Genomic DNA, 23,667 nt, shown 5'->3' on the forward strand with positions numbered 1-23,667 from the left:
CCTGTTAAATTCTCACACTAAATTTAAACATTAAACATCTCATTGAAGTTACCGTAGAACGCCGATCGATTGCCATTCAGTAGTAAAACATCCATTACCAGTCATAGTTTAATTACACTCGAATTACTATTGATAAATTTAATTATACGCGGTAATTCCAGTCGCATCTTTCACTACTATTAAAAATGAACTGGTCTATCCATTACGTGTACCTTTCGATTTCGCTTCAGTATAAGCAGAACCAGCAAAGCTTCGCTGCGCTGTTGAGAAACATATTGTGCATGCAAATAATTTATGTGGGGGGCCTCCTTAGGTCTTATACAATTTACTTTCATCATTTATAAACGTGATCACATTATAACTCATGCTTGAATCTTGAAAAGCAGTGGTTGGCTCAAGTGATAAAAGTACTTTCTAATATTCGACATGATCGAACAGGCAAACGTAATAACAACACAAAAGTTTTTAGTGGCCCACGTCGATGTAATTTTCTCGAGAAACATTGTACCCGTAAACCTATCACAAATTTCCTCATATATTCAGCAGGTTCGACGGAGTCTCGGCATTTTTAATCGTGTTCGAAAGGAAAGAACCGGTAAGCCCTTTATATTCTGCCATCTATGTATATTTAGCAATGGTTCGAACAAAATATATTTCTATTCATTCTCTTGCTCTATTGAGTCGTAGAACATTACTACTTATACATAAATAATAAAGACTGTGTTGTTTGCAAATATTCTTTTCAAAAATGTTTTCTATGCTACGTCTGAGGTGTAATAGTACGTTGAATGCGCTTTTTTTTGCAATAAGTATTGAAATTTTCTTGTTTTGATTGTGCCTGTCACGGCCAATCTGTATCTAAGCGTATGTGCCTCCTACAGTTGATGCCACGTAGGGGCCACATGAGCTCCGTCGAACCACTGTCGCGGCTTCTATCCCAGCAAGCTATCCCGTGTATTGTCTGGTAAACAAATATGACACTGAATATTTCCAGTACAAAAGGGGCAAAGCTTTTGTTTTCTTCCGACCCACTGGAAGGGAGGGATCGCATGTACACCCTACAGAAAAACAGGCAAACACCGGTTGTCCTTTGCCGACAACAGGTTACCGGCATTTATTCTTTCTGCGGTAGGCTGGACACGTGAGAGGGAGGCGCATGCGCAGTGCGTGGTACGTCTGGAGCTGACGACGCGACGGCATCGGTCACACTTGACTCCTCGCATCAGCTGCGCGGCGTTTGCCATTCTTATGGCGCAACAAAACGGCCGCATACGAAATAAGCACTCGCGTCGTGCTTTATTCGTGCTTCCTAATAAGCGGCTGCCAAAGCCAAAACTCTGCCTGCGGTCACGAACCACGCGCACGCCTCGCGCCCCCGGCTTGTTGGCGGGTGGCAAATTTCATGCCAACGAGGGAACGCGGCGCCGAGAAAAAGAGCGCGTGTTTTCGACACGCACGATTTTGGCTCTGGGAGCACTGGGTCAACGAACCGTACGCCAAGCGCGAGGTTTCACTGCGGACCAAATCTCGCTTCACAGGTGATGCAGAGTGGGCTATTGCTATTCCTGAATTCGGAGCGGTTGCTCATTAGCGGTGAAGTCACCAGGCCTTTATGTGACGTAAGCGGGTGACGATAAAGTCGCCACAATTGCTGCAGCGTCGCCAAAACGCGAGGGTGGATCAGAGAATCTTTGCCCCTGTTTTATGGACAAATTATGGCTACAACTGCAAAGTCAACATATGCACTCCCAACGGTGGACCTTTACTGGAACGGCGCAGCCGAATCTGCCGGTAGCTAAACGTCACTGCGCTGCTGTCGGTTGTTGTAGATGGCGGTTGTGCTCCACACGTCCACGGCGTACGAGCGACGAAGTGTAATTCGTTTTTTGTGGAGCAAACGACGCCCATTGAAATCCACAGGGAAATGCAGCCCGCGCATGGGGAAAGGTGCCTCGCTTTGAGAAGTGTGAAATGATGGCGTTGAGAGTTCGCAAAAGGCCGTGAAGACTTGCATGACAATGAGCGTTCGAGGAGGCCGTGTGCGTCGCTGACTGACGACAACATGGCACAGGGGCATCGCAGATTTAGTGCTACGAAGAGACAAATGCCTGAGCCGGTGTTGGGACCATGTGTAAATATAGTGTGGGGTACGTAGATTAATACGTATATGTGCATAACTCGTTTTGGCTAATAAAAAATAGGAGCAACGACTTTCTGATTCCCATCGTAATATAGGCACGGGCAGATACGAGACGAATGGACGAGTGTTAGATCACGCTGCCGGACAGGGTGTTGTACTTTACCTGTCCCAGACATCAATCACATAGCAAGGTAACCCCACTAATGTACGAAAGAAATATACTGCACTCTTCGTTTCGTTGTGCTTTTTTTCATAACCAGCATTTCGCTAGTTTCTTGATAATGTTTAGAAACCGGTATGTTTCCATATATTATAACATATCTCAATGTTACCTTCCTTTGTTCTGTACGAGTGAAGATAATCATGTTGTATGAGTAACTCTCACGCCCGCGCCATCATTTATCTTTTCGCCTGCTTGTTCCTCTTTCTCAAGTGACCTCGGCCGCCTTTCCTGCACATGGTGTTTCATGCATGAGTTCCGAAGTGCCTCGTAAAAGGCTTCTTGATTGTTTGTGGGCGCTATAATACATTTTTGATTCATTGAATGAATCACTGATTATCGTTGCCTTGGTTACAGGAGATGCTGTTGCCTGTAGACTGCGCCGGCTACCAATAATAATGGACAGATGAGCAATAAACTATGTATAGGTTACCGGGACAACAGTTCTAAACTTCACCTACACATAAAAACCCCAAAAACTCAAAAACAAATGGTCAGGAACAGTTAACTACATTCAAGTGCTCATGCGCAAGTGCCAATAACGAAACCTCCTTTGTGCCAAACACAGTGTTCGCGCGCAGGCACAGAAGAGCAACGGGAACACGTCTAAAGAAATTTTGTGTCACCTGTTGTGAAAAGTAGCTTCACAAAGATATCCTTTTTTTTCCACTGAGGCGTAGACCTTGTTCTCGTACGAAAAGAAAAAAAAGCCGAAGAAGGCAAATTTGTGCGAGGTGAGAGTGAAAAGCGCCACTGGCCGGACATGCGGCGGGCGTCAGAAGGGCTCCCATCCAACAATGGACAATGCGCTCCCACGAAAGTGCAGCCAGCTTGGGGGCCATCCCCAGAAGCTCTTGCGAGGCGCGGTCCCGAGTGAGTGACTCGCACGTGAGGAGGTTCTTCGTTCACTGCATCCATGTGCGACCATCCGCCGCTACGGCGCTCACAGGGCATCTTCTGAAAAAAAAAAAAAGAACAGTCCAACAGGAAACGCGAACGACCGGCAACTGCTTTATTGCTCTCTTCTTCAAATCCGGGCGGGGCTCTCTCTCTCTCGAGGGTATACACCAGGCGCAGCTTTGTTTCACGATTCAGCCACAACGCGTCGACAGCCTTGAGTTGCTGCGTTGGCGCGGGCGCCAGATTGAACATCGCGAACGGTGAAGGTCAAGATGATTTTTTTTTTACCTAGAAGATACGATGAAAACATCCTGAATTACCACCTCTTCTCGAGACATACCGCACGGCCTTTAGTTGTAAGTTACTACAAGAAACAATGACGCAGTGGTGAAAGAGGTGCTCGAAAAAGAAAACGCGTCCCCTGTAGATTATAAGCGGCTGTGTAACGCAATTCAAGGCGCAGAAGTAGCCGGAAAACTAGTTCATCTGACAATTTTGAGACTGTGGCGGTTGTCGCAATTTTACAACGGCCGGCTTTAACCTGGCCTTCGTAGCGGGCCTGTAGCCTGTAGCATCCCTTTCTCGGTATAAATTTGCATCGCCACGACACTTAAAACATAATTTGAAAGCTGAGCGGTAAAAGTGGAGGAAAAGAAGAGAGCGGAAGTGGGCAGGTCAGATGATCGTTTCCAATTCCGGAGGACTCGCACATGCTTCTACGACGCGCAGAGCAGTGGTCCTCTACGAAAAGTAGCTCTTATACATTTCTTTTTATCTTGACCACTGCTCTGTCCATGTGAAGGGGTTCCGGAAAGCAAATAAAAAAAATTACGGAAGACCATCGACGATGATTCGCAATTGTTCGCCCAAACTGTGTTGCTCATGCTGTTTTTATGGTTGCACATAGTGCGCTTGTTTTCTTAGCTTGCAGTGTATAATTTTTTTCCCGAACTTGCCTCACCAAATCTTTGTTCACCCCCCCCCCCTCTTTACTTATTTTTTTTCCTTTTCTCCTCATTCTTACGCTGTCCTGATTGCTTCACTGGAGCGCAGATTGTACAGGGGTCAGGGCCTCAGTCAAAGCGCATGGTAAGCGCCTTTAGTCCAGACCCCTTTGGTTTTCTGTAAGCAAACTGGAAAATTTGCGAATAAAAAAAGTGTGAGTCACCGTACGCATTCAGATAAGCTTTATTATAAGAATGATTCACTTGCAGGCGTATATTTTTCGATCGAGTATATTTTGGTGGCGTTTGTTTCACTGCGTAATTGTTTAGTTAGCCAGCCCAACCAGTAAAATTGGCTATAGGTATAAGCCGATTCGTAATACGTACGTTGTATGTTAGCGGCTATGGTGTCGCGATGTAAGCATGAGGTCGTGGGATCTAATGCCGGATTAAAGATCCCCTGGTCGCAAAAAATTTATACCGAATCCCCCACTACGGCGCGCCTCCTAACCAAATCGTGGTTTTGGCAAGTAACTCCCCGGAGTTAATGTTGTCTCCAGCCGCGGAAGCGCCGCCGAGGAAATCAAAGCCATCCTCCTTTTGCACAGGCCCTCGTAGTGAGAGAGGGCAGGGCTGTGCGAGAAGGGTTGTGCTTCAGCGAGCGCTCCCCGACAAATCTAAACCTTGGAAAGGCCCAAAGTTCTCGCATGCCATCACTATTGCATCTCAGAGAGCTATGATAGCCGATGTTCGGCCCCGCATGTCGGTTTAGTGAAACAACGTGCACTCCGCATGGGCGCCTTTGTATCGGTGGGGAACGCCCGACCACCCCGAAAGCAGGCAAAAGAGCCAAAAAACCTATTGAAGACATAAACAGTACAGTGTCCTATAACAGTAAACATAGAAAAAAAACAATCCCAAAGATTTTCCATAAACTATATCAATGCGCAAATCTACCGTAGTAGGGAACTCCAGTCTGTCACTGCTCTAATAAAAACAAATTGTGCTTATAAGCATTGGTTCATGCGAAAACGGATGCTAATAAGTGGTAGCGTTGATTTCACGTTCTCCTTGGTGCAACTGGTTTAAGAAAATGTGGTAGATTTCGTAGTTTTTGGAGATAGTTACGCAATATATCGAACGGCTGAACCTATTTCATGTTTCTCACAAAGCAGTACTATGTTGCTGCATGAGAAAGCAAGGAGATTATTATCTTCGATAGTTGATAAATATCGCTCTTGCGACTTTTCCCTACGTGTATCTTCTTCAGTGAAATGATTCCATATGACTGCCGCATATTCTAAATAAGACCGATCAACGGTATTCTAAGCGAGAATTCGTATGTTGGAGGTCTGAAGAAGCCGCGCCTCCATGCAGCAGCATCGCCAACGCTGCTGGTCGCTGGTGTCTTTTCGAGATGGTGCCTCACGCTGCCTCACCATTCCTATTCGTAGCGTCATTGAAGGAACACACCGCGAATAAACCTCTTATCAGCGGTAATTAACGTGTTATAAATTCCCCTTTTAATAACCACAGTTAACGATGCACTTGAGTAAAGACATCTTAAGTGTGTGTTGTCCAAGTAAGATTACTGCTAAGAACATGTAACACACAAATCTTTGTGTTGATCTACTTCCAGCACTGGAAAATCATGAATGCGGAGGGAAAAGCGAAATAATTTTTCTTCCGTGTGGTGCACAACAGGACAATTTTCTTAGAATTCAACACCATATCCCAGTCATATCCATTGCACAAATGCAGTCTGTAGTACACTTTTACCAGATGCAGATTCTAAGTTTTTGAATACAATACAGTTATCAGCGCATAATATAACGCTCACATCTTTCGTCAGAACTTCGCCAAAACATTCACATAAACTAGAAATAAAAGAGGGCCTGTGTTACGGTTCCCTGTGGTGCGCGCACCTGAGCTGACACAAAACGCTCTGGACTCACAACATCTCCCTGTGACAACGCGTTGTTCTGTACGGGTAAGACACGCACTTATCCATTCAGCGATGTACACGAGGTTAGCCGTTACAGGCGCTCTTCACCCGCTAGTTCTTAGCTAGTTCACTCAGTATAAACAGATGGTGCTTGCCCCGCGCCTGGGCATTTCCTGCTTCAAAACCCACCACGTCGCCGCCGTGGCTTTTTCATTCCTGGTTGTAGCGGGAGTGTTACAATAGAGGCGTGGGAGAGGGTGGATGCAAAAATGCTCCTTTACTTAGATTTAGGTGCTTGTTGAAGTACACACCGGATACTCACAATTAATAGGGTGCCCCAGCACTACTGCTTCGCTGAGAATCTACTATGCAGCCCCAGGACGCTAAAGCACACGCCTTCTTTTTTTACGTCTGTTAAATATAATTTGCGCGTACACACTTGAGTAAGGCTGCTTCCTACTTAGTGCATTGAAAACTGTGCCATTCTCAGATGAATCTTTTGTCCTCAAAGTTGATCAGGTGTCCATGTTTTGCGTTCATATTTGAGAGGCACAGAAAAACATATGTATGACTCTTCAATCGCATTCTGATAACTCTGATTTGCTGTAGCTACTATTCTCCTACAATTTCTTCGTCCTTCGATCTTGTGTTTCTTTTTTTTTCTGCAGCATAACTACAGAATAAAATGTCGACCTATCCTTTAACCGAAACCAAGGTTTTGCTGAAGTGGAATAAATTTATGATTAGTTCTGATCAGAGCCAAAGTCCCACGATAAGAATATGATGTTATATGACACCACACATTAAGTAGTCACCCGCTCATGCTTGTAAACAATATTTGTGTGGTCTCCATTTAAATAAGTCCCATTCAGTGAAACTCACTGAGACTCGGTCAAGTATTAGATATGAGTGCACTCATAATAAGCGAGTATGTAGACGCGTTAGCAGCTTACAATAATTCGCGAGATTGTTCTAAGGTTGACAATTCGTCTCGAGCCACGGCGTAAGCGAGTCCCGAACGAAATTAGTTTTTTTTTCTGTAAAAGAGAGAGACATAACAGTCCTCAGACCCGAAGGAACTATATGTGGCGCCAATTGCGGGCCTGCTACTAAAAAAATTTCACAACGTCGATTGATCAAGCTTGTAGCGGAGCATGAACAAATCTATCGCAATTCACAATGACCAGTAATTACGTCGACATTATGCAATATCACTGCACGAAAAAATGCTACTGAACAAAAACACGACAATCTGTGGCTTAGAAGCCACTGGCAATGAATAAAGAAAGAAAGATGAGTGCGTGACAGTGATCATGACTGTATATAGCGACTATAGGTACGTACCACGGAGTCTTGCAAATCTATTTCTGGTCCGGCCTTTTAGCGTTCGCACCATTTGAAAACACTGGCGCCATATTGACAAGCTGTAATGAGCTCAGACGGATCGGCATGCGGCATTTACATGTCTTCTGAACTTTTCACCAAAGTTTAGGGCCGTTCCCGCACTCATTGCCAGCGAAAGACTCTGAAACAGGGGCTTACGGCGCTAAAGCGAAGTCGTCGCGCTGTCATGTAAGCAGAAGTAGTAGAGGCCTGCGCAGGCAAGCAATAGACGTGTCACCACGTGATCAAATATGGTGGGGTCCAGGGGTGCACAATGAAAAGGATTTGTGCGTCGTACTTTCTACACAACAGCTCCCTATTAGTGAATTTATTAAATGGAATGCAATTTTTTTAAAAAGAACATGCGCACTGCATTGTCGCAATATTCCCAAACACGAGATAAATCATGCACAGTAGCTAAAGTTGCGACATTTTTTACATGTCTTTACAGAAACTACGTTGGTGACATGGTAACGATGTCTTGTTAGACAAGAAATCTTTTATACTATAAAATATGAACATATTTTATGTAAAAATGAACAGCTAACAACTAGCCCAACAGGAAGTGCGTTTAAAATCTTTTATATGTTTGGCAGAAACGTGTTCAGCCAAGAATTAGAAATAAAAACAATGCGGTTAGAAACTAGTAACCAGTCGCCCCTCTTTTTTATATTCGGACAACCGTCTTTTTAAACCAATCAGCATGAACTTCGTGGCAGGCAGTGCACTAGCGAAAACTATTAGGTATGGGTTGAGATAAGAGAGGAGCGTAACGTCTTGAAAGTGTGTTGAAAATTTCATCTATCCCCACAGCATCTTTATTGCTCAGTTTCAGTAGGATGGCCACGCACTCTCACGTGTTATCAAATTGAAATCTTGCGCGGGGACAGAAAGTGTCCCCTCGGGCTCATACTCGATAAGCTCTGAGAAAATCAACTGCACCAAGTGGGCGGAAACAATATCTTCAAATGCACGAATAGACCTAACGAGACGGCGTACTGTTACAGGTTAGTAAACGCGAGTTGCAATCTAATGTAGTTCATGGAAACAGCATTGAACACACTACAACTATGGTGCGAGCGCTGCGACCAATGTGAGCCAGGAGGATAAGAAAATCGGTCGAGCAGTGCGCATCTATCGTTGATGCGACCAACGTTTTCGGTCATCTACTTGCGACACCATTTTTTATACCAACCGCAAATATGATCACACTACACTGTACCGCAAGTTTGCAGAGGAAGATTCTGTAACGTCATTCTCACGATTTTCCAAGGCGTAATTGTTTTCCACTAGAACGACGAGGTCGCGAGCTCTTTAAAAAAGGCTTAATATCGTCTTTCTGAGAAGAAGTAGTCAAGCTATTAGACTGGGGGGGGGGGAGGAAGGGGGAGGGGGGAGGCAAGGCTTAGGAGGGAGGATCAGCGGCGAATATCTCAACAACATTCGGCTTGCAGATAACATTGTCAGTTTCAGCAACACTGCGGATGACTTGCAACAAGTTATTGAGGACGTTAACCGAGAAAGTGTAAGAGTAGGGTTGAAGATTATTATGCAGAAGACAAAGATAATGCTCAATACCCTGGCTAGGGAACAAGAATTCATGATCACCAGTCAGCCTCTAGAGTCTGTGCAGGAGTACGTTTATCTAGTTCAATTGCTCACAGGGGACCGTGATCATGAGAAGGATGTTTGCACAAAAATGAAAACGGGCGAGAGTGAGTATGGCAGGCATTACTAAGTGCTGACTGGGGATTTGACACTGTCGTTGAAAATAAAAGCGTGCAATCATTACATTCTACCGGTGCCAACATAACGGCGAGAAACTCAGAGTTGAACCAATGCGCTTGAGAACACATTAAGGACCGCATAATGAGTGATGCACGCAAAGGTTTAGGTGGAACATAGAAACATGAACAGAGTGGTGTGGATCAGAGAGCAAACGGGGACAGTCGATATTCTAGGTTACATTTAGAGAAAGAAAATGGAGCTGGCCAGGCCACGTAATGCTTGGGTTTATAACCGGTGGACCATTAGGGTTACAGAATGGGAGCCAAGGGAAGGAACGCGCAATCGAGGACGGCACCAAATTAGGTGGGGTGATGAAATTAGGAAGTGTCCAGAAGCAAGTTGTAATCAGCTAGTGCAAGAGATCCAATTGGCGATCGCTGCGATATGTCTTAGTCCTGTAGTGGACATAAGCATAGCTGCTGATGGTGATCATAATTGTCTCACTAGGTGGTCTGCCTAAGGAGCTGTGGATAAAGTGAATTAATCCCTACTGTGACATCACAACGAGGCCGTCATTTACCTCCGGATTGTTTACAGACGTAGCACCAGCGCGCTTACTCGTTCGGACGTCATTTGCAGAGACGCAATCTTTTTCTTCTTTGTTCTTTGGGGCGGGGGGGGGGGGCGAATAGATTTATTTGCATCCTTTGCCGGTTTACGTGGCCGGTGGTTGTATTTTTCGGTTAGCGGTGGCTTCGGCCAGTGGTGGTTGGAATGTCATCACCGATACAACGACGCCAGAGACCGATTGGTCGAATATCACGAGATCACCCTCCACTACCGCGAAATGCGGTTGAGATACTCTCCCCCAGATAAATCCTTAACGAAATTCCAACAAAGTACCTGGCGCCAGCTTCAGGCGCAAACTTTTCTTTCTCCAGCTTTTCTCGCCCTAGTTCATCCAGGCCTATATCAACAGGAATGTGCGCTCTGCGGCGCACCTAGAGCCAACTTCCATCACATTATGTTCTTATGCCCTGAGCTCCAGCCACCCTCTGAGTGGCATCTCACCGACGTCGAGGGATGGGGGACCGCGGTGTCTAGCTCCAACCCAGCCGACCAAATACGGCTGGTGGACTGGGCTCTGAGGGTCGCCGAGGGCCACAAACTCCCGGACAATCTACGCGCTCCTGAGCCCCCTCACAAGTAATGTTGTAAAAAGGCTCAAGCAATAAATGTTTACCACCACCACCACCTGTTGCAAAGGCGCGTGCTCTTGTGCAGCGGCGTTGTAGACTGCGGTAGTAGCCGAATGCCAAATGTATTGTTGAGATATGTGTACTGTTGTACGAGAGCTTCAAGGGACATTAAAGAGAAAAAAAAGTTAACAGTCACTTTATCACACGCTAAAGAGGATAAAGGCGAAAGCCTGCGTGCCCACGACAAATTCATTAAATGACTTGTCATTTTCATTCGAATGCGTTGTTACTTTCTATTACTTGTTCTCTCCCACCAAAGGTCGTGAGTGCGAGTGCCTTAATTCCCTCAGCCTTTATTAACCGTTACCTAATTAACTTAGCCTTAATTACCACCAGTGGTAGTGGGTTCGACTCTCGACCTTAACGATGTCAATTGGAATCTGACTTGGAAATATTGCCAGTTCGCCCGTACCTCCAAGTTGAGACGAGGGTTCGAGTTCCTTAATTAACTTGTCCTTAGTTAACATCAAAGGTCATGGGTTGGAATCTTAACCTTCACGACGTCAATTGTAATCCAACTTGTAGATATGGCCGGTTCCGCCTCATCGCCAAATTGATTCGCTCGAATTTTGGTAACCCGCCGTGGTTGCTCAGTGGCTATGGTGCTGGGCTGCTGAGCACGAGGTCGCGGGATCGAATCCCGACCCCGGCGGTCGCATTTCGATGGGGGCTTAATGCGAAAGCACCAGTGTACTTAGATTTAGGTGCACGTTAAGGAACCCCAGGTAGTCGAAATTTCCCGAGTCCTCCACTACGGCGTGCCTCATAATCATAAAGTGGTTTTGGCAAGTAAATCCCCATAATTGTTTTTAAATTTTGGTGCCGAAAAACGCCGGGCATCAGATTTTTCGACCCATGAGCCATCCAAGGCTTTCGCCTTTAAATAATTCGAGCTGTTTAGGTAAATTACGCTTCTACAATACCCAGAAAGCCACTCCTACCCTCAGAAGAAGTCATCTGAAGCGATAAAATGCGCAAAAAGCGCAAGATGGTTGGCGATGCTGCCTTGAAGTTGGATATGACGTCATGGATTTTCAAAGCGTCTGGTCGGGTCTAGCTAAGCTTTTAGTGGCAGAAATTGGACTACAGTGGCTTCTAAAATAGCGAAAGAACGAACTTTTACTGAAACGCAACGGCTGAAATTCGAACAAGTACTTTGAAATTCGTGACCCCACATTGACGGAGTGGTCCTGCGGTGTCGGCGTGAAAAAGAAAAATGAAAGTTTGACCATCATAATTCTCTTCTAATATTCAACGCATTACCACGAAATCAACGAAGTTAGCGTTCGTCGAGAATAATTTATTAATATAAACTGATTAAGTGTTTCTCTTTAGTGCGCGTTAAGGGAACGTGAACGTTTACTGGCTCCGGACAGGCCGCCATTGGAATATGAACCTGGCAACGTTTAACGCTAGAACGTTATCTAGTGAGGGGAGTCTAGCAGTGCTATTGGAGGAATTAGAGGGCAGTAAATGGGATATAATAGGGCTCAGTGAAGTTAGGAGGCCAAAAGAAGCATATACAGTGCTAAAAAGCGGGCACGTCCTGTGCTACCGGGGCTTAGCAGAGAAAAGGGAACTAGGCGTCGGATTCCTGATTAATAAGAATATAGCTAGTAACATACAGGAATTCTATAGCATTAACGAGAGGGTGGCAGGTCTTGTTGTGAAACTTAATAAGAGGTACAAGATGAAGATTGTACAGGTCTACGCCCCTACATCCAGTCATGATGACCAGGAAGTCGAAAGTTTCTATGAAGACGTAGAATCGGCGATGCGTAGAGTGAAAACTAAATACACTATACTAATGGGTGACTTTAATGCCAAGGTAGGCAAAAAGCAGGCTGGAGACAAGGCAGTGGGGGAATATGGCATAGGCACTAGGAATATCAGGGGGGAGTTATTAGTAGAGTATGCGGAACAGAATAATATGAGGATAATGAATACCTTCTTCCGCAAGCGGGATAGCCGAAAGTGGACGTGGAGGGGCCCGAACGGCGAGACTAGAAATGAAATAGACTTCATACTCTGCGCTAACCCTGGCATCATACAAGATGTGGACGTGCTCGGCAAGGTGCGCTGCAGTGACCACAGGATGGTAAGAACTCGAATTAGCCTAGACCTGAGAAGGGAACGGAAGAAGCTGGTACATAAGAAACCGATCAACGAGTTAGCAGTAAGAGGGAAAATAGAGGAATTCCAGATCGAGCTACAGAACAGGTATTCGGCTTTAACTCAGGAAGAGGACATTAGTGTTGAAGCAATGAACGACAATCTTGTGGACATCATTAAGGAGTGTGCAATGGAAGTCGGTGGTAACTCCGTTAGGCAGGATACCAGTAAACTATCGCAGGGGACGAAAGATCTGATCAAGAAACGCCAATGTATGAAAGCCTCTAACCCTACAGCTAGAATAGAACTGGCAGAACTTTCGAAGTTAATCAACAATCGTAAGACAGCTGACATAAGGAAGTATAATATGGATAGAATTGAACATGCTCTCAAGAACGGAGGAAGCCTAAAAACAGTGAAGAAGAAACTAGGGATTGGCCAGAATCAGATGTATGCGTTAAGAGACAAAGCCGGCAATATCATTACTAATATGGATGAGATAGTTCAAGTGGCTGAGGAGTTCTATAGAGATTTATACAGTACCAGTGCCACCCACGACGATAATGGAAGAGAAAATAGTGTAGAGGAATTCGAAATCCCACAGGTAACGCCGGAAGAAGTAAAGAAAGCCTTGGGAGATATGCAAAGGGGGAAGGCAGCTGGGGAGGACCAGGTAACAGCAGATTTGTTGAAGAATGGTGGACAGATTGTTCTAGAGAAACTGGCCACCCTGTATACGCAATGCCTCATGACCTCGAGCGTACCGGAATCTTGGAAGAACGCTAACATAATCCTAATCCATAAGAAAGGGGACGCCAAAGAGTTGAAAAATTATAGACCGATCAGTTTACTGTCCGTTGCCTACAAACTATTTACTAAGGTAATCGCAAATAGAATCAGGAACACTTTAGACTTCTGTCAAGCAAAGGACCAGGCAGGATTCCGTAAAGGCTACTCAACAATAGATCATATTCACACTATTAATCAGGTGATAGAGAAATGTGCGGAATATAACCAACCCTTATATATAGCTTTCATTGATTACGAGAAAGCATTTGATTCTGTCGAAACCTCAGCAGTCATGGAGGCATTACGGAATCAGGGTGTAGACGAGCCATATGTAAAAATACTGAAAAATATCTATAGCGGCTCCACAGCCACCGTAGTCCTCCATAAAGAAAGCAACAAAATCCCAATAAAGAAAGGCGTCAGGCAGGGAGATACGATCTCTCCAATGCTATTCACAGCGTGTTTACAGGAGGTATTCAGAGACCTGGATTGGGAAGAAATGGGGATAAAAGTTAATGGAGAACAGCTTAGTAACTTGCGATTCGCTGATGATATTGCCTTGCTTAGTAACTCAGGGGACCAACTGCAATGCATGCTCACTGACCTGGAGAGGCACAGCAGAAGAGTGGGTCTAAAAATTAATCTGCAGAAAACTAAAGTAATGTTTAACAGTCTCGGAAGAGAACAGCAGTTTACAATAGGCAGCGAGGCACTGGAAGTCGTAAGGGAATACATCTACTTAGGGCAGGTAGTGACTGCGGATCCGGATCATGAGACAGAAATAATCAGAAGAATAAGAATGGGCTGGGGTGCGTTTGGCAGGCATTCTCAGATCATGAACAGCAGGTTGCCATTATCCCTCAAGAGAAAAGTGTATAATAGCTGTGTCTTACCAGTACTCACCTACGGGGCAGAAACCTGGAGGCTTACGAAAAGGGCTCTACTCAAATTGAGGACGACGCAACGAGCTATGGAAAGAAGAATGATAGGTGTATCGTTAAGAGATAAGAAAAGAGCAGATTGGGTGAGGGAACAAACGCGAGTTAATGACATCTTAGTTGAAATCAAGAAAAAGAAATGGGCATGGGCAGGACATGTAATGAGGAGGGAAGATAACCGATGGTCATTAAGGGTTACGGACTGGATTCCAAGGGAAGGGAAGCGTAGCAGGGGACGGCAGAAAGTTAGGTGGGCGGATGAGATTAAGAAATTTGCAGGGACGACATGGCCACAATTAGTACATGACCGGGGTTGTTGGAGAAATATGGGACAGGCCTTTGCCCTGCAGTGGGCGTAACCAGGCTGATGATGATGATGATGATGATGATGATGATGATGATGATGATGATGAACGTTTACAGGTCGGTTTCCACACCTGCGCTTGCGCCGCTAAAACAACACGCATATGACGAACTAGCTCAAACGTATAGGCGCCTATACTACTGCTAAAAGTGGCCCAATTAACGTCTCAGTTCTCTGTGGAATAAAACAGTAAAAAAAAGGATATCCAAGACGATCACTGCAAAAAAAAAGAACAACGTCTTCACGCGCATTATTTATTTAATAAAAGGATAGCTTTCTGGAAGCGTTCGGCTATATTCGTTCACACTGAATATCATCATAGATAACCTTAGAAAAATTCGTATTGCCTTGATTCTTCCACAGGTGAGAGTTTGCCAGAGCAGCCGCCTCGAAAATATCCGCGACGCGGAATTTCGCTGCCCCCTGTCTGGCCGTACAACTTCGCACCGTTCGCATGAATGCAACACAGGCTACGTGAGTGCCGGTCGGAGTATATACACGACGAGCTCGCCTGCTTCGAACGTCGAACCTTCGGTAATTGAACACGTTCGCGACGCATTTCCGCCGGCGCGCAGCGCGCGTGTTCGGTTTCGGCGCCATGCAGAGCTTGCAAATCGATGTACGTGCGCGTAACGCGAGTTGGCCCTGGTCGCGCTGGTCGCTGGCGCGGTTCAAAAGATGCCCGTACAACGCGAGGATTGGTCGCCCCAGTGACGTTCTCACGCTGACGAACGAGAACGCGTAAGCCGTGGCTTCTTTTATTAAAGCGAAGCTTCGATCATTTGCAAATGCTTCCAGATTTTGCTAGAATTGTGCTGACGAATAGCTCAGCACAGGACTGCACGTATATAGCGAATCGACTTAATAACCCTACAGTTTGGCCGGTGACCGGCTCTCTTCTGTACGGAATTACGCGCTCAATAAACAAACGTTAGCTAAGTACCCTCACCGCAGAAAACATTTTTCAAGTTTCTAATGCCTTTAAAGAAAATTGGTTGACCAATCTTTCAGAGTAGTTGGTGATAACGCGAAACTCAAGCGTGCATCCTCAGAAGCAGCGGCAGCGTCGATGCACACTCGCAAACACAACCGCATAAATGTGCTCAGCCTTTTCCTCGAAGGGCGAATCAATAACAGTGATCGGAAAAAGGCGAGGCCTTTGGTGCCTCGCCGTGTAAACCGCACCACGGATGGTGCCAGGCGTCGTCCGACGCGACGGTCAGTGCGCATGTGGTGAAAGTGTGTCGTTAGCGATTCGATGGCAGCGCGCGCGAGCGCGCATACCATGTTCGCATTCATGCACACACGCAGATTGACATATAGATGTTTGCATTTACTGGCCTTTCCTTTGAAACGGGGTGATGATAACTAGTTCGGCTAGCCTGGTTCAGGTAATTAGGTAAGCTATACATGCTTTTCAGTCTAGCTTTTTGACTGCATCTCATTACCCTTTTTTTTTTCTTCTCGTCCTTAAAATTTATGTACCTACCTTATACCGTTACCTGTGCCTCTGACGGATCCGATCCTTCCAAATCTCTTCCCCGCTTTTTTCGCACCAATACTCTAGACGTATTTTGCTTATCTCGACTGCTGGCTGGTTAATTAGGCGAATCGCCGTGACGCCACCGAGTGGTAACGCTTGCCAACGATCGCCTGCATAAGCGCAAGGAACGCTGTTCCCCGTAGGCGCCGACTGATTAACCCTCAAGACACTTCCAATCACCACCATCTTTACTTCCCTTAATACGGGTCCACGCTGCCGGCCATTGTGTTTGCCAAATCATTGTTTAACTTTTCTATGCGTACTTTCGTAACAATTAGGTATGAACAAAATGGCAAACTATTACCATCTCGTGGATGTGCGTGATGATGATTGTAAGACTTACGTACATGGGGCCGATTTTCGGTGGTTCACTGCATAGAACTCTCTCCTGTGAAAAAAAAGAAAGAACGCTTTGTTTGTACGCACACTGTAAGCACACTGTAAGCACACTAGGGGCGCTACAACGTAAAGCTGTTCCAGACTTTTCTATTCCAATTCTGCAATCAGCCCTTCTTGATGGGTCAAAAATTTTCTGCCACTCCGCCTCGCCTGTCTGTCACGCGACGTCACGAAAACCGCGAGAACGTCCCACTTGGTATGATGTGGGCACACTGATTATGCATGATTAGACCGAACGAAAGAAAAATTATTTCTCATTCGACCTAATACTTTGCCATTCAGCAAACGTTTTCGGGTTGCGCCCACTTCACCTGTCTGTCACGCGACGTCAAAAAAAAAAGAGAAAAAACGCGTCATAAAAGTCATAGCGTCATAGTGACGTATATACGTTAAAGACGCATTAACATGCTGAAGAAAACTGAATTTTTTTCTGAATAGAAGATGGCTGCCCACCGATTGCCCTGACACTAGTTACGGGGAGCGGCCGCGGAGCATAGATTTAACTACGTATAATAAAATGTTTATTTGGCGCTATAACGTTATTGAGCCCTTCCGGCACATATACGACATCACCTTGCCAACTCGGCTTTGCCGGGGATACATTCTGGCGGCATTTTCAACGTTTCCTTGCACGCCGCCGCGATTTTAGACCAGCCACTGCAAGCTAAGTAAGGTTTAATGAAAACACTAAGGAATCAATCCTTTACGAAGTTGACCCCGAACTCAAGTACCAGCTGGATGTACAACTCTTTAAAAGTACCGAGACACTAATTCATCGACTGCGCCTTGGTACAGGATACACCAAACACTTCCTACATCGCATCAAACGGGCTCCTTCCGCGGCTTGCTCCTGCGGCCACGATGATGAGGATGTTCGCCATCTGCTCCTCCAATGCCCCATATACGAGACGCAAAGACGGCAGCTAGAGCAAGAGCTACACTCCATTGATCCTCACCGGCCTTTTTCACTCGCAAAATAGCTGGACGCATGGCCATCGAAAGTAGCACAGCGAAAAGCATTGAACACACTTGAACATTTTTTATGAAGACACAGGCATCCTTAAAAAATACTATGTATTGCACTGAATAATCACACGATGTCACTATAACGTTCTCCTATTATTTGTAATTATTAGTGCTTGTATATTACGTGTTATACATTATTTTTTGTGCATGAATTATTTTAGCACAGTGTAATTCCTCGTCTGTGTATATGCTCATCGAACTCTACATCACGGCCGTTTGTGTGTGTGTGTGACTTTGTTTACGAACTCACTGTGGTGCAACTTGCATTTGACTTTTATACTGTTATGTTCATGGGCGTATAGGACTGTGCTGAAGATTTCTGACCGTATGAAGTGGTTTCTTTTTATTTTCCTACACATTTTTTATATTGTTGTTTGCGCTGTGAGAAAAGGAGTAGCCATCACCATTAAAAGGTGACTACGTCTCTTTCTTTTATTTTCATTTCAATAAAACAAAGGGGGGAGGGGGAAGCGGACCAATCACAAACGCTGGCACCAGCATCTTCAGCCCGGGTTCTACTTTCACTGTTCTCACTCGGCCCAATCGAATCCCTCTCCACTTGAGCGTGCTCCTCACCTCTTAGACGATTCTATATGGAAATCTGCTGAATGTAGTGAATGCTATTCGCTTTGAAAGCAACAAACTAACCTCCCCTAAACGATGAGCGCGTTTGGTTGTGCTTTTCAAACAACGCTGTGGGTGACCGCCCGATACTTGCGTCGGTGCTTACGTAAATTTGACGTCCGGACATTGGAATAAAAACAGATTGGAGTAGTTTTACGTTATAGGGCCTCAGTATTTTTGGGCACTTTAATGCATCTTTAATGCATACACGTCACTTTGACGCGGTAAGTTATTGCGGTTTTGTGGCGTCGCGTGACACGCGGAGGAAGTGGGCGTAACCCGAAAACATTTGACCAATAGCCGAGGGCTAATGCCGAAAAGGCGTCAAATCAGAAGTAACTTTCTTTCTTTTCTTCGGTCAAATCATGCATATATATAATCAGTGTGTACACGTCATATCCGATATATAGGGAGCTATCGCGGTTTTCGTGACGTCCGTGACAGGCAGTTGAAGTGGGGGTGGTCCAAAAGCTTTTGACTTGAGGGCTGATTGCAGAAGTGGAATAGAAAAGTTTGGAATAGTTCTACGTTATAGCGCCTCTGAATTGTCTCCTGAATAGCCGCAGGCTGCCCCGTTCCGAAAGGAACAAAAGATGGCTGCCGCCGATTGCTCAGGCACCTGCCGAAGACCGTGGGTTTATTTGCGTATAATAAAGCTTTTTCCGTGGCCGTGTAACGTTTTCGAGCACTTTCGGCACCTTTACGACCTGGTTCTGACAACTCTTCTTTGCTGAGGATCAGTTTTAGCGCCATCCTTAAGCTTCCATTGCATGCCGCCGCGATTGTCGATGAGCCACCGCAAGCTAAGTAACGGAAAGCGGACCAATTACAGATGCCGGCACCGGCCTCTTTATCCGGTTATCCATTTTCTGTACAGTGGCTCGGCCCCATCGAATCACTCTCCACGTGAGCCTACTCCTCACCTCTTGTCAGCCAATTAGATAAGACAAGCCGCTCAGTGTAAGCAATATTATTCGTTGTTCAAGCAAACAAAAATGACCTCCTATGAACGAGCAGAGCGTTTTACCGGTCTGTTCAAACAACCCTGCGGGTGACCGCCCAATGCTTGCGTTGGTGGTTACGCAAATTTGACGTATGGAGATCGAAAAAAAAAACATATTGGAATAGTTTTACATTATAGGACCCCTGTATGCTCCATAATAATGGGGCTTCGAATCATTTTCTCGACAGCAACTTCAGATGATAATAAGTAGCAAGACAGCGCTGGCGAGGGATACTCGTAAATTCCTTGCTGACATCGAAGAAATCTCAACGAGAACAGATCTCTCATGCTTGGGCTCTCTCGAAAGAGACGTGTGGACTGACAGCGATGCAACATTTTCTTCCGAACATTTAGCACCTGTAATAGCAGCCGACGTGGACGAAGTTAATAGGAATGTACAACTTTTCGGTTCTTACTTGGCCATGTTGACTCGCAACGACTGCTTTTTCGTCAACCTCGCTTTCATATGCAGAAGCTGTTATAGCGGGGTCGTTTCCGTGGAGCGAACTCATAAGCTGCATATTCTTCTCCTCTGTTGGTGGAACGTGTGCGTATGCATGTCAAGCTAGCGCTGGGTGTTGCGCATCGTCATAAGGACCATCATTAAAAGCGGTCATCCAACTCAATAAAAGTTGGTGCATTCAATTTTCCTTGCACCAAGAATCAATTTTCGCTGCATGCATGCCGATGTAACACCCGGGAACAAAAAGGAAATGACAAAATGGAGGAATGGGACCTATAGATGCCAGAAGATCTTGTTGAAGCAATCTTGACATACAGAAGCCACAAAGCTCTCGCGCGGAAACACATGCGTCACAAACAGCTGTAATCCAGGGAAAACACGGGGAAGGCGGGAAATGGAAATTCAAGACGATGAGCAGAACGATAACAACGTAAAAGCAGGAGCGAACGTTTCGACAAGTGGACTTTTCGTTTTCAAGGCGACGTAGGCTTTCCTCGGAACAGAATATATAGGTAGCATTCGCCACAGTATATACAGGTAGGGTTAGTATATATAGGTAGGGTTCTATACTGTGCATAGCTATAATGATGTTCCATGACGAAGGCGCCCCGGAAGCGTGAGAGCACTTCCTCTTTGCATCGGCGTTTTTGTATTGGCGATGAAAGTCCGAACAACGCCGACCACATTATGACAACGGGCGAAAGAACCAAATGAAGCTATTCGATTTGAAACGCAGATCTTTTAAATTGTTCGATCAGCCACGAGCGCATTGCCGAACAGCTTACAGGTAAAGCTATTTCCAAGAGAGAGAGGGAGAGGGAGAAAAAAACAACAACTTTATGTTGATGTTAGGTGGCTATGGTGAAAAGGCCCTCACCCCAGAGCCTCGCTTGCGGCATTCTTCAGTGCACCACTGATGAACGCCGCAAGTCACCGTTGGTCACCGAGTGGTTTTTGCCAGCCTACCCGGCACGGGATTTAGCGGAAAGGTTTGTAGCAGGAAGGGTACGTGGGCGTAGTGTACAGGACCAGAGGATATGCGATGTGCTCGGTTGTTAGCTACAGTGTCGGCACGGTAAATGATCCTCAGGTAAGAGCCTGCAGAGGAGGTGCATTCGTGCTGCGTAGGGAGTGTTTCAGTCTGGTCCCGACTAATAAGTGCACCTTGTTCTAGAGGTACGTGCGTTTGTAGGTGGTAGAAATAATCTGCTTTCTTCCCGGTCTTGATCACTATGGTCTGGGGCCTATTCAGTGAAATATCCTGACTAAGGAAACTGGTAACATGACGCTAATCCCTGTCAGCTGTTGCGCAAACAAGCTGGCTGCTGCGCGAACGAAACGAGGTTAGAAAAAAAATTTATGTGATAACGTTCCCGGATACGCGATGTTGAGCATACCTCAGGCTTAAGTCGCCGTTGATAGCGTTCCCAGACAATTATCGGGCACGTCCGTATTCAGGCGTCACCGTATGATAGGATAGGTATGTCTGTCGAGACAGGACACCGCTTGACCTGGGAGGAGTACGTGATTCCATTTGAACGCCCGAACCGACGGAGGCGCGTGCCTGGGCGTTGCTTCCGCCAAGACCCGGATTTTTATCGATAGCCTGTTCTGGCAATGTGTCGACGCCTTTGGCGTGCGCTTTCCGAATAGGGATGAATTCGGTATACGCTGTCGCGTTAGAGTTTTCGCGACCGCCTTTAAATAGTATAGTTTATGGCGAGACGAAAAAAAGGAAAGAGAACAGTAGCGTCAGCCATTGGCGACTGACGTAAAGGGGAGAAGGAGGTCCACCAATTCAATGCAGAATGGGACTAATCTCTCGCTTGGCTATTTCACTTGACAAATAAAAACGAGGGCCGGACACTGCAAAGTGAGAATGATGACTTGCCTTCCTGGACACCATTCAGGTAAACAAATTTTCTCGATGTTTTATGTCCATGCAATTGATTAGCCATGATTAGAATACATTCCGATTTGTCTTTTGATTGCTTTCTTGTCACTGCGATGGCTAACGCCCGAGGCGCGCTTGCGTTGTCGGTGCCACCGCTGGTGCCACCGCCGGTGCCACCGCCGTCGTACTGTCTCGGTATCAGCGCGCCTGCGCTGGTCACGCGTGGAGCGTTAGAGTGTCGCCAGAGTGAAACAGCGCGTTTAGCTACTGAAGCGTCGAAGCCAAATAGACGCATCGTTACGCTCCGCTCAATCGGCTCTGCTCAAAGGCTGCGTTCTGGCTTCTGGCATCGCGAAAATTGAGTGCAAACACGTTATACAGCGTTCACTCTGAGCAGCTGTGTGCAGGCCAGAGCGTGGGGCATACGCCGGTCTGAGCATGACGCACAGTAAGCCTGAGCCTATCTAATCTCCTTGCTTTCGGCGCTGACATACGCTGCCGGTTTTTCTTGCGTCTAACCTCGTGCATCATATAGGGGTCCGGCGCCCGCAATGCCCGTGCCGGTGCTGCTCACAATGACAGCACTGGGGGCCTCAAAGAGGTTTTAATATAAAATTGCTGGAGTAGTGATGACGTCTCCACAATGAAGCCGGGTCGCCGCCATCTTACCATGGGCACGAGGCCACGTTTATTTATTTATTTAAGATACTTTCGTATCTTAAATAAATAAGCGAACAGTTTGGGGGTGGGGGGCTCGATAGCAGCAACGGAGGGAAACGGTCCCATCCAGGCTACTCTACACCAGCCGGCGTTCTGAGACACCTTCGGCGCAACGCTAAAACTTACAATCGCTTTCAATGTTGGCTTTCGGGCGAAACTGACAGGCAAATTCAATTCTTTTTTTTTTAAGTTACCTCTAGTTGACACTTATTTGCGCGTATCTGTTGCTGAGCAAGACCTTTGACAAATATGGACGCAGTTGTTACGGAGGGCATCATCTCCATCAGGGACAAAGAATAGACTCTATAAAGTTACGTAATCTATAATTCATGGCTGGTTGCACCGAATAAGCAGATCTAAGTAGTCAGCGTTAACGCGTTGTGTGCGTGGAGCTCCCTTATCTATATTACATCACGATATCGGAGAGCAGCTATAGTACTGGAATAGCACTTAAATTTGGCCAGTATATAAAAAACTCCAACACACAGGTGCAGCGGAAAGCCTCGCTCGGCCAGGCGATGAGTCACGTTTTGCGGCACTTCGTAATCAAGCCGAGCGAAAAACGTTACGAGGCCGCGCTTCAGCCATTATCGCGTAAGAAATAAATAAAGAAAAGTAAACACGGGAAAGGTTTGATCGCAGGCCGATAATTTCGAGCCAAGAGGACAGCGATAGACTCTACTTGTGCATTCAAGCGTGTCAGCAGCGCACGCGTATGTCCTTGCTTGCCGCTTCTACATTCGGAAAGACCGTTTGCAGTTCCGGTAAACCAGTGATGTTAAATTACACAACGTACTCCCCCCCCCCCCCCAGTAAGTTATTTTCGCATGAAACATGGCTAAAAAAACATAATGCGAGAAATCTTTCATTCTTGTAACGCCCTGGTTATAACACCGCCGCATCAGTTTTTCTATTCGGTCATTGATGACCACGTTGGAGAGACAAATACAATGATCTATTAAGAAGATCAGTCAAAGAACATAGTCGTAATTGCGGAGTATATCACACGAAATTATCCACTAAGCTAAGCAGTTGGCTGAAATCGTGGGAAAACGTCATCATTCGAAGTTTAACTAAAATGAAGAAGGGCACAACTTCCCTAGACGTGGTAAATATAGCGGTCGCATAATTGTCAATTGAATGAAATGTCTCGCAACGCGGTGTGTTGTTGTTAAAAGTTCCGGACACCGTCTGCGGCGTAATTTGGATATCTCGCGGTATTCACCGGAATGTCTATGTACAAAGAGCGCTTATTCGAGATGCTTTCATATTG

At 45.9% G+C, this 23,667-nt stretch overlaps 1 protein-coding gene across 2 annotated transcripts in view; it reads right to left on the reverse strand.

Moving 5' to 3' along the window:
- Positions 1-3,358: 3,358 nt before the first annotated feature.
- Positions 3,359-23,667, reverse strand: part of LOC135913269 (uncharacterized) — a 54,909-nt gene continuing 34,600 nt past the window's right edge. Inside the window, exons 3-4 of one of the 2 annotated variants that reach the window (XM_070538387.1) lie at positions 16,613-16,653; positions 3,359-3,548 (exon numbers count right to left, since the gene is read on the reverse strand). In XM_070538387.1, the coding sequence (XP_070394488.1) occupies positions 3,445-3,548; positions 16,613-16,653 (145 nt within the window). In that variant the 3' untranslated portion in view covers positions 3,359-3,444. Of the gene's footprint in view, positions 3,549-16,608; positions 16,654-23,667 lie in introns of both variants that reach the window. The other variant, XM_065445861.1, reaches the window with a different exon arrangement.

This window comes from Dermacentor albipictus, chromosome 5, assembly GCF_038994185.2.
Source record: "Dermacentor albipictus isolate Rhodes 1998 colony chromosome 5, USDA_Dalb.pri_finalv2, whole genome shotgun sequence".
NCBI classification, from domain to species: domain Eukaryota; kingdom Metazoa; phylum Arthropoda; class Arachnida; order Ixodida; family Ixodidae; genus Dermacentor; species Dermacentor albipictus.